General features: G+C 31.0%; 2 protein-coding genes across 10 annotated transcripts in view; both read left to right on the forward strand.

Annotated features, from left to right (window-relative positions):
* The window catches only part of LOC134712798 (sodium/hydrogen exchanger 9-like), a 44,569-nt gene that overhangs the window by 28,213 nt on the left and 5,835 nt on the right, over positions 1 to 10,521 (forward strand). For 5 of the 9 annotated variants that reach the window (XM_063574673.1, XM_063574679.1, XM_063574680.1 and 2 more), the window contains one exon: positions 9,570 to 9,605. The exons of 1 other annotated variant lie outside the window; for it this stretch is intronic. In XM_063574673.1, coding sequence (XP_063430743.1) covers positions 9,570 to 9,605 — 36 coding nt within the window. Of the gene's footprint in view, positions 1 to 8,622; positions 8,733 to 9,569; positions 9,606 to 9,915; positions 9,942 to 10,521 lie in introns of all 9 variants that reach the window. 3 more of the 9 variants (XM_063574678.1, XM_063574677.1, XM_063574681.1) reach the window with 3 other exon arrangements.
* LOC134709661 (uncharacterized) lies at positions 1,766 to 6,751 on the forward strand. The gene is made up of 2 exons (XM_063569809.1): positions 1,766 to 1,942; positions 3,398 to 6,751. The coding sequence occupies exons 1-2, from the start codon at positions 1,861 to 1,863 to the stop codon at positions 6,673 to 6,675; spliced, it is 3,360 nt and encodes a 1,119-aa protein (XP_063425879.1). The 5' UTR covers positions 1,766 to 1,860; the 3' UTR covers positions 6,676 to 6,751.

Here is a 10,521-nt window from a genome sequence, read left to right on the forward strand (position 1 = left end):
TCAAAAGTTTTTGACAGAAAAAGGTTAAAGAATGGTACTGATATAGATATGAGCATTTAAATCTTTATCATGGTTTTCTGATGTAGATCTAGTTATTGACTAAGGTTGTACAGTGGTTGTGATAGAGGCTCCAGATATTTTTGTTATGGTTTTCTGATATAGATCTAGTTATTGACTAAGGTTGTACAGTGGTTGGGACAGAGGCTCCAGATATTTTTGTCATGGTTTTCTGATGTAGAACTAGTTATTGCCTAAGGTTGTACAGTGGTTGGGACAAAGGCTCCAGATATTTTTGTCATGGTTTTCTGATGTAGATCTAGTTATTGACTAAGGTTGTACAGTGGTTGTGATGAAGGCTCCAGATATTTTTGTCTTGGTTTTCTGATGTAGATCTAGTTATTGACAGATTGTACAGTGATTGGGACAAAGGCTCCAGATATTTTTGTCATGGTTTTCTGATGTAGATCTAGTTATTGACAGGTTGTACAGTGGTTGGGACAAAGGCTCCAGATATTTTTGTCATGGTTTTCTGATGTAGATCTAGTTATTGACTAAGATTGTACAGTGGTTGTGATTATGGCACCAGATGTTTCCATGCAACAAATGATCAGCCATTCAATTTAACTTTTCTATTTAAAAAGGCTGTAACCAATGGGGGTCAAGTTCAATATTTGCAATTTTAACTTTTGCTATTCAGGAATAATGGTGCTTGATTGATTTGAAAATGGCACTTTATGTCGGTTTCCTGCAATACCTTATGAACAATCAAATCTCTTCAAATTTTAATACGTTGTTCCTAATGACAAAATTGAAATCAAGCTTTACATTGCTGATTTTCTCATTTGCTGGTGACAGTTATTATTCAGAACTTTTATATTGAAACTTACAATGTATTAAAATCTGGTTTGGTGTCATTTTGACAGCCTCTTGTTTGTAGTTTGTCAAGGTTTTTACATTGAAGATCATTGTATAATAATTAGGATCTTATATCCAATATAACTAGAAAGTTTTACATGTAGATTGTTGTCAAAGATGGTCTGTATCTTCGGTGATTTATCTTCCATTAATGTTTGACTTGCAGCTACCTGATCAGCAAATTAAACTTCCTGATACAAAAATGGTTAAGATTTTTTTCTCATTGCAAAATTATTTTTTTGCCTTTGAAATTTAGCTAATAAAGACTTAGGTCATTATTTGGTTATGTAGCACAAGATGAAACAAAAAGCCATATATACTTGTTTTGTTGTTGAGAGTGTATAGAACAGAACATATATTAGGGATAGCAAGGCATCAAAATTTTCTTAGACAAGCAATTTTTCGCCGTTTTATACTCGGGAAAAAACGCATTTTCTTATCGTTTTGTTAATTCGTACTAGTTAAATTTTACATATAAAGAAAGCTTACAAAAAGCAGATTGTTCTACTGTATAATATATTGCATATTATATGTTGTAAAATACTATTATTTCCTCATAACAAAACGTAAGTCTGAAGAAATAGCACAAATGACGTTTATTTTGACCGCCGACGTTGCCGGTATTTTTAACACAGCTGGAAACAATGCAAAACCGGGATAGGTGGTAGGGTTATAGGTAGTTCACCTAAGTATGAAAACGAAAGTAGAGATTCCAAATTTTCATATTATATTGGTTTCCAGAAGTAAATCGTATTCAAAGTATACTTAATTCCAAATTAAACTTTAAAAACAAAAGTTTATTAATCTTTTCTTGAAGTATGAACTTGAAACAAACATAATCGTAAAATTCAAAACATTTACCTAAACGCACGCTCATGTCTCGTTCTCTCCATCGTCTGCCACCTACCCCGAAAATATCTCAAAGATTGTTAACAAGACATCAAAATGGATTTTGAAAACGTTGAGAACGTCACCGGCTGGAGTATCAGTGCCATCGACACTTTGCTACTTTGCAACACGCTTCCGGGTAATTTATATTATTTATATGCATAGTCCGCACATTTAAACAATAATTTTCAGGTCCTTTATCTAAAAATTCATTCTTTACACACTATTCGCTTTAGAATACTCTCATCGGAGTTGTTTTGAATGATTTTCAAGTAACAAATACCGATTAATGTTGAGGTTAATTTCTAGGACGTAAAGTACGATAAAAATAGATTTAGTTCGATTTTCTAAAAATCAACAGATTCGGGTGAGATGTTCTAAAAATAATTATCTAAAATCTAAGTGGGAAAAAACAAATAGATAGCTTACAGTGTTAGAGTTCGACAAGAAAGAAAAATACGGCAAATAAATGATAAAAAAATCAATAAGCAAACAAAAATAATATAAAGTAAAAGTATGAAAAAAATCTACATTGAAACTCGTGATATCCGGATACGTTGATGGGGATCAAAAGAGAATAATTCACAAAACATGCAGAATAAAGGGCTTAAAACATTTGTGAATCAAAAGAAAAGAGGGAAAAGCTAAAACAAAAAATAAAGATTAGAGAATAATGGGGTGTTGAAATATAAAAACTCAAAAGAATGGAGAAAAGCGGACCCGAAATCTAAAGTTATATAATAGAGAGAAAAAAAAAACAGCAAACAAAATAAGAAATACTAACGAAATGTAATGACCCCTCCCGTCCAGCCACCTGTAATATACACACAAATATCACCCCCCCCCCCCCCCCCCCCCAATTATACATGGGGATAGTTCAACACAATAAACGTGTATAAAAATTATAATTGCAAATAGTTACAATTTTTGCTGGAGATACAGTTAAATAAAGATTTTTTTCAGTTCAATGTCTGTCAATAGGCATGCTAATATATCTGTAACCAGTCAATGATGAAAATAATGAGAATAAACTATGAACAAAATCAAATCTTAAGTTACACTCATCATAGACAAGCAACTTAATTCCAAGGGGAAAAACATTAAAAAAATCAATAAAAAAGGAACACATGGCAGCAGTCCAACAAAATAAAATTATAAAAATACTATTTTCAAAAAGTTACACTTTCTGCTGGAGATTTATCTTGAAATGATAATGTGTCCGTAATATGTCCTTTTCAACTAAAAATCTTTAAATGTATATGAATTGCTAAAGCGTTGAAAATTGTGTTTGATTTAAAATCTAGCAACTCTCCCCCAATTCTCATTGTTGTTGGTATTGGTATTTGTGCTATAATCTGGACAGGCTTTTGGCTTGCATGGTATGAAAATAAAATCCGTATTTATCCTATGTAAAATCTAGACAGGATAGAATCTTCAATTCTGCATGCATCTTGTTAGAGAGTAAAATATAATGCGATAAAATAAATTATAATTATAATCTGGTCTGCAAAAAATTGAATAACAATTATTTATTAGATACGAAAACCAAAATATATTACATCTAAATATTTTCTCATTTCTTTTGTTTTGACAGATTTACAAGTAGATGAAATAGGCATTTGCACAAACAAAATGGAAATAACCTATTTACTATTATCTGCAATTTTCGAGAGAAATGAATTTTTGAATTTGTCACCAAACAATATTATTACTGCACTTGAGATTATTTGGCCAGATATACATGTTCCCAGAGTTGATTCTTTGAAACGGCACATGTTAAAAGTTGTTTCCCGATGTGACAAATCTTCTGACCTACTGAACCAGAAAGTATCCCTACTTTATACAAACTGTAATGTTAAATTTACTGTTAATGGTCGAATGACAAATAGAGATTTCTTGTCCATGTTTACTGCTATGTCCAAGCACCATACTATACATGAAATTTACAAGCACATTTTACCAAACTTCAAACTGGAATCTCCACCATCATCTGTAGCTGCTCTTAGACAAAAATATAAGAAACTCACTGAACTGCGAGATAAATTACAAAAAAATCAGAAAAATTATGACTTAGAGCACCTTTTAAATTCAAATTTTATTCTACCGACAAATACCAGCAGTACAAAACAACCAAACTTGAACGCCACGAAAAGAAAGTTAGACACATTTAAGAAATTTCAAATTGAATTATCAAAAGTAGGAACTGAAATGCAAAATATGGAATCTGAATTAGAAATTTCATCTGAAATTGCTGCTGACTTTAAATTGCAATATGAAATGGCACTTGACGAAATATATGAACTGCAAACGGAAATAGATGTTCTTGTAAGAGAATGCAATAACAATGATCATACAATACATTCGTTAAAATCAAAGTTATTCCGAATTGAATCAAAGTACAAAACTCAAAGTGCTAAGCTGGAGGAAACTAATAATCGATTCAACTATCACGAACTTAGAAAATTTCAAAAACGTGAAAGCTACCACAAAAAAGTAATTTGTTCACAGAAGAATGAAATAAAGAAATTAAAACTTGATATAGACAAATCCAAAACTGTTGAAGCCGAAAAAAGGAAGACAGTAAAAAACTTAACTTACTATAAGAGACAAAATAATGAATTAAAACAAAACGACTCGGAACAAAAACAACTGATATCAAAACTCCAAAAAGAAGTTTCCGAAAGAGACAGGAACATTGCTAGTTTGACGGAACAGGTCACTGTTCTTCTTGATGATCAAATTTCTATTAATACATTTTCCGATGGGAAGTACCTTCCAGCTGTCCGTCAAGTGGTTCAAGACTTGCATTCTTTTGGTGTAGGAGTTAAACATATCGGCCAAACTATAAACTCAGTGCTAAAACATTTATTAGGGGTTGATGAATTGAAACTTCCGTCCGAATCTTCTAATCGAAGAATGATTTTGGAATCAAACTTACTAGCAAAAATGCAAATTGGTGAAGTATTATTACGCAGTCAAAATTCGAACACATTACATTTTGATGGTACATCGGACGCACAGAGACACTTTTTGGGCTTTCAAATTACAACTCCCCAGGCAAACTTATCGTTGGCTATGAATGAAAACGTGCGAGGTGACACACAGACTCAGGTCGAAACAATTAAAGAAAATTTTTTGGAGATAGCGAATTTAGTTTCACAATCAAATGAAGATATAAACGAAAATTATGCAAAATTAATGCTTAGTATTAAAAACATGATGTCTGATCAACATATAGTTAATAAAAATTTCTATGATGAATTTGTTAAAATGAGGAGTGAGCTTTTGCAAAAATTTGAAAGTAACTGGGACACAATGTCAGAAAATGAACAAGAAAAAGCGGCTGAAATACATCAATGGTTTTGTCACTTGCACCTTTTGGCGAATATGGGAGATAGTATCAATAAAGCTTTAAAAGAATATGAAAAAATTATAACAGATGGCACTGGTAAACTTGGAAGAAGTCAACTTCCAACATTTTCAAGTTGGTCTGATAAGGACAGTGCAGCTGTTAGATGCATACGTACTGTTTGCAGTGCTTTGGTGTCCGGTGGTAATGCATCGTCTGGCTGCCCAGAAGATTTCAAAACTTATCTCTTTTTGAAAGGAAAAACTTGTAGATTGAAAAGATTTGAACATACTAGATTCAATATCATTTTTGAAAATGCAGGTGCTGTGATTTATCACAGAAATGATATTATTGATTTTTTCTCAAAATCGTCATCATCATCCCTTAATATGCTTCAAAAGTCTGTGCTATCTGATCTTCAAGATAAAACGATATTTCAGGAGATTTTATCGGTGGCAACTATTGGACAAATTATTACCACTCCATTTCTGAGGCTTATTGATAGCAAAACAGTTGCAACACACATTTTGGATTTAAATCAACATTTTCTACAATTACAAATAAATTTAAAACAGTGGTCAAAAGATCCAAGTGACTTAACATCAGGTGAAACTGTTTTGTTCCCTGAAGTTCCGCCATGCAAAGATGACATCTTTGATGCCGTATTTTTAAACCATGTATTACCAGATACAGATGTGATTTCAGAATCAGCCAGTTTAATGTCCACTCATCTGTATCTTACTGTGTCTCGCCTCTTAAAAAATCAGTTACCCGAAGGTTGTCATGGTACTGATAACGAAAGAATACGTGAAGAATCTTTAACGGTTCCAAAACACAATCGTACAAGTGAAAAGAACTTTGCCGATTTTAAGCAGATTCGCCACTTTAAACCAAATGCATCCATTGAACACATAGAGGCTACTTTAATGTGGGTTAACAACAAAACTGTCGAATGGCTTGATTTAATGGATCCTGAAATTAAAAATGCTAAAATTACTTTAGCTATGAAACGAGCGCCTGAATTTATCAGTAAATGGCATGAGCGTAAAATTCAATTAAAACAAAACCGTCTTGAAAAGTTAAAAGAAAAGGAAACCGAAAAGGCAAGGAAAGATGCTCAAAGTATAAAAAATAAACAGACTGCATTAGATACACTTCAAACGCTCAATTTACAGCCATGCAACACAGTCCAAGATGTAACTGAAATGCTCCAGAAATGTAAGACTGAAAATGAAAAAGAATCCGCCTTAAAAGCTCAAATTACATTTTACAAATTTGTGATTATCCTTCCAAATATTGAACACAAACTCTTTTTCTTTTCTAAAGATAAAAAGAAATTTAATTCAGAACAGTTAATGTTGAATTTTGTGAAAATTCTGAATAAAAAAAACGATTTGTTATTGGCCTGTAATGACGACAATGAACTAGTATCCAATGAAAGAAGAAAACAGTTGCTTAAAGAGAAGAAAGACAATCTGCTTTCTAATCAAAAGAAATCTGTTGAAAGTGTTGTTGAAGAATAAAATATAGTTCAATGCCTTAGCTTGATGCCTGGAGTTAATTATATAATATTTGAGCTGTTATTTCTTTAACATATAAAATAAGGAGATGTGGTATTAATCCCTTTGAGAAAACCTAGACGACACAAATGAAGCATTTCTGATTATCGTAAATGTTATAACATTCTTAGATATTGACTTATAATGTCATAACTTCTTTACTTCTTGTTTTCAAAATTCAACTGTGTCATTTTTCACTGGTATTTTTCTCTTATTTAATGAGTTCATATTGACAGTATTAGAACAACAGTTGTATTCACTTCCCTTGATACCCTTCTAGCCTGTTTTTTTCTTTCTGTTACATATTTAGGTGCACTCCATACAGTCAATCGAGTCGACGTGTCATATGTATCTTAAAACTAGTAGAAATATTAAAGAAAAAGTATTGCTGCCCTGGAAAAATACGAAATTTCATTTTTTTATTTTTGCATTAAATTGGTTGCCATGGTAACAAAAAAATATTTTTGTCACTTATTTTTACAGTTATATATTCATTTTATTGTCATAAAATATTTGTAATAATATATGAAGATAAAAAAATCAACTCAAAAATTTTGAAAAAAAAAACTTAGATTTCCCTTTAAAATAAAGACAATTTTATGCAATGTTTAGTGAAAAAAAACACCAATTTTTTTTTTTTTAATAAAAATATTTGAATTGAGACTTTGAATGATACACATTTGATAGAAATATGTTAAAAGATACCGATTTTATATGATATTTTCCTAAGAAAATCATGTTACAAATGATTTTATGCTTAAGGGGGCTCCTGGGTATAAATGATTTTTTTCTTCTAATATAGGATTTCGCTATATTTTTTCATAAATGAACTTTATCATATAATTAAAAGAAAAATGAAATAAAAAAATGAGGTCACCGTTCATTTAAGCTAAAATCTGCCTCTGGAAAAAGCATACATTTTTGTTAATGTCCTTTTTTTCTGTTGAACTAATAGGAGAAAAAGAGGAAATATTGAAATAAAAAAATAACCTAATATAAGAAATCGCTTAAATTTTACAATAATTTAGTTTATGTACAGCTTATTTGAAAACAATAATAAAAAATATAGGTCACCGATGAGTTAAAAAAGATATTTCAAATTTAAGGCCAAAAAATGGCATTTTTGCACCAAAGGGAGATAATTTGGAGCTCTTTCAAGTTTTAAAGTCATCTGGGGCAAAACCAAATCATTTTTGTGGGTTGTTTTTTGTTCCATATCATAAAGTAACAACTAATCATGTAATAAATAAAATTTGTAATGAAAAAATAAAGGTTTAATTTTTTGCTAAAATTTTTGTACCCAGGAGCCTCCTTAAATTGGTTAATTTTGCACGTCTAAAAGTTAAGATTTTGGGTAAAAAATGAAAAAAATGAACTTTTGAGACTTCAGATTTAATTCATCATACATTTTTTATCTAAAAATAACTTCAGAATTTTGAATATCTATCTAACCATGTGCAAAAACAGTAAAAACAAATTATATTGACCCTCTTTGATTGTAGAATAATTTACTCGTAATATGTCCAACAATTGGATATCTATCAAATCGACAAAATGACCCCAAAATACCTTTAATTTAATAATCTTAAAATTGGTCTGTACTTTTCATTTCTTGTCCGAATTAAACAATCAAAGGTGATTTCTCCATGGAAAAGTGATCTGTCTTACTTAATACTGATATTTTTTAATTTTTAATGTATATAATTTTTCCATTACTATCCCTACATATATGTATATGTTAGGTTTGGTTTGACGTTGTTTTATGATTTGAATTACAATAGTTTGTGTGCATTATGACTGTATTTATAGTCACTATATCTGATTTATATAGCTTTGCTTCATATTCTTTTGTTTATATGTTTATTTGTGTTTTTTTGTTTTTTTCTGTATTTTTTTCTTCTTTTTATTGAGGTCAAGGCAGACTTGAATGGTCTATCCCAGGGTGCATTTCCTTCCCATAATTCTATGTCAAGTGATGATGTACCTTTGACACCCTGACCTTTGACCTCCAGATCTGTCAAGTAAGGCAACTTTTGATTGGCCATTTTTATCTGTCACTTCTGCTTCCATAACGCCTCATAATAATCAAATTCTTTCCACATGAGTAGGGAAAAGTCAGTTTGCCATTTATAACTGACTTTTATTCAATAGAAAAGATAAAGCTAAACACAACTTATCAAATAATTTAATATTTTCCAAACAGGATACAAAAATACAACTGATGTGGCATTATCTTGTATAGGTTAGCCATTTGAAGCAAGGGTTTGATAGTATGAAAACTTTTATCAACTTTGATCAGTATTTTAAAATCAAATCTACATGACATACTATTTATATTCTTATGACAATGTAATATTTTAATAAAATGTTGTGATGTAGAAGTGACAGTGTAGTGTGTGTTTACTGTACTGCTTGATATAACTCTCTTTCCTTTTGTCTTTCTCAATTATGTTGTACTGAAATGCATGCTGGGAGTATAATTGTGTAGTATCTGTCATCATATATATTTCTGATCATACTTACCTGTATCTGTGATATAATCACACAGGTATAGCTTGGGAAAGGTATATTGTAATGTAAAACATTTCTAACCTGTTATCAGAGTTTAAGTTTGCACATTTGAAAAACATGATGCGTTATAATAAATATATCTGTTGTGTGCAAATTGACTAGAAAAAAAACGACATGCTAGAATAGATGCTAGACATTTACCTTGTGACCACCTCAAAGGTTTAGTGGTAGTGTCTCGAGTTTGGTAAATCTTCCCTTTACTCCTGTGCCTGGTCAACCATATACTTAAAAATTGATTAAACAACTTTGTTAAGCACTGAAAAACAATATGATACTGATTATTGTAGCTTAAATTTTGCAGAATGGAAAATAATTTTTTAAGAGTAAGTACACAAAAAGGTATTCCAAAGTTATAATTCTTGTTTTTAACAATCCATACCAGTATATGTTTCAGATCATATCTTCACTAAAATTTGTATGATGTTTTTCCTGTTCACACATTTAATTTAAAGGTCCAATAAACAAACAGAAACACCAGCTAACCAGCATGTTAAGCAATAAACTTTGAATGTTGCCTGCCATACTTACTTACTTGCTGCCCGGTATGCCATTTGTCTAACATGTCTATGATAAACTAATGGTTATAGGTTTTGTGATGATATTTGACAAGATATTATTTATTTTTTCACCAAGGTTGAATTAGAAACCAGTAATTCTAGGTAAAGGTTTTTATTTTATTTTTGTTTTGGTTTGTTACCCATATGTAGACCCTGACATCTGTGAAATGTGACGTTGTGGTGTAATGTTTTCACGTATTTAAATATTGTTCTTCTAATTCTCTTCAACATGATGTCTTTTATGACATTTAAAGTAATATTGTATACAGGAAAGTATAACCCTTTCCTCCATAATGACGCCTTTTGACACCACCCCTTTGCTCTATAATGACACCTTTTGACGCCTGTGTTGTGCCTCAGTTGAAATGTCTTACCTAAGACAAATCTGAATCAGACTTTATAAAATTTGTATCAAATACTGTGGATTCATTATTATTGGTTGGATACCAATTTTCGTGGATTTCGTTGGTACAGGTTAACCACGAAATTAAATGTTCCACGAATGACAAAATTTCCGTAGGCTTGTATGTCCATTTTGATAGAACCACGAAATTAAAAATCCACGAACATGTAAGTTTTTCTCAATCCACGAAAATTGGTACCCACGAAAATAAATGAATCCACAGTATAAAAAGGATATTCATAAGAATATCTGACTGAAATTTCATTGATGAAATATTCG

This window comes from Mytilus trossulus, chromosome 3 (genome assembly GCF_036588685.1).
Source record: "Mytilus trossulus isolate FHL-02 chromosome 3, PNRI_Mtr1.1.1.hap1, whole genome shotgun sequence".
NCBI lineage: Eukaryota > Metazoa > Mollusca > Bivalvia > Mytilida > Mytilidae > Mytilus > Mytilus trossulus.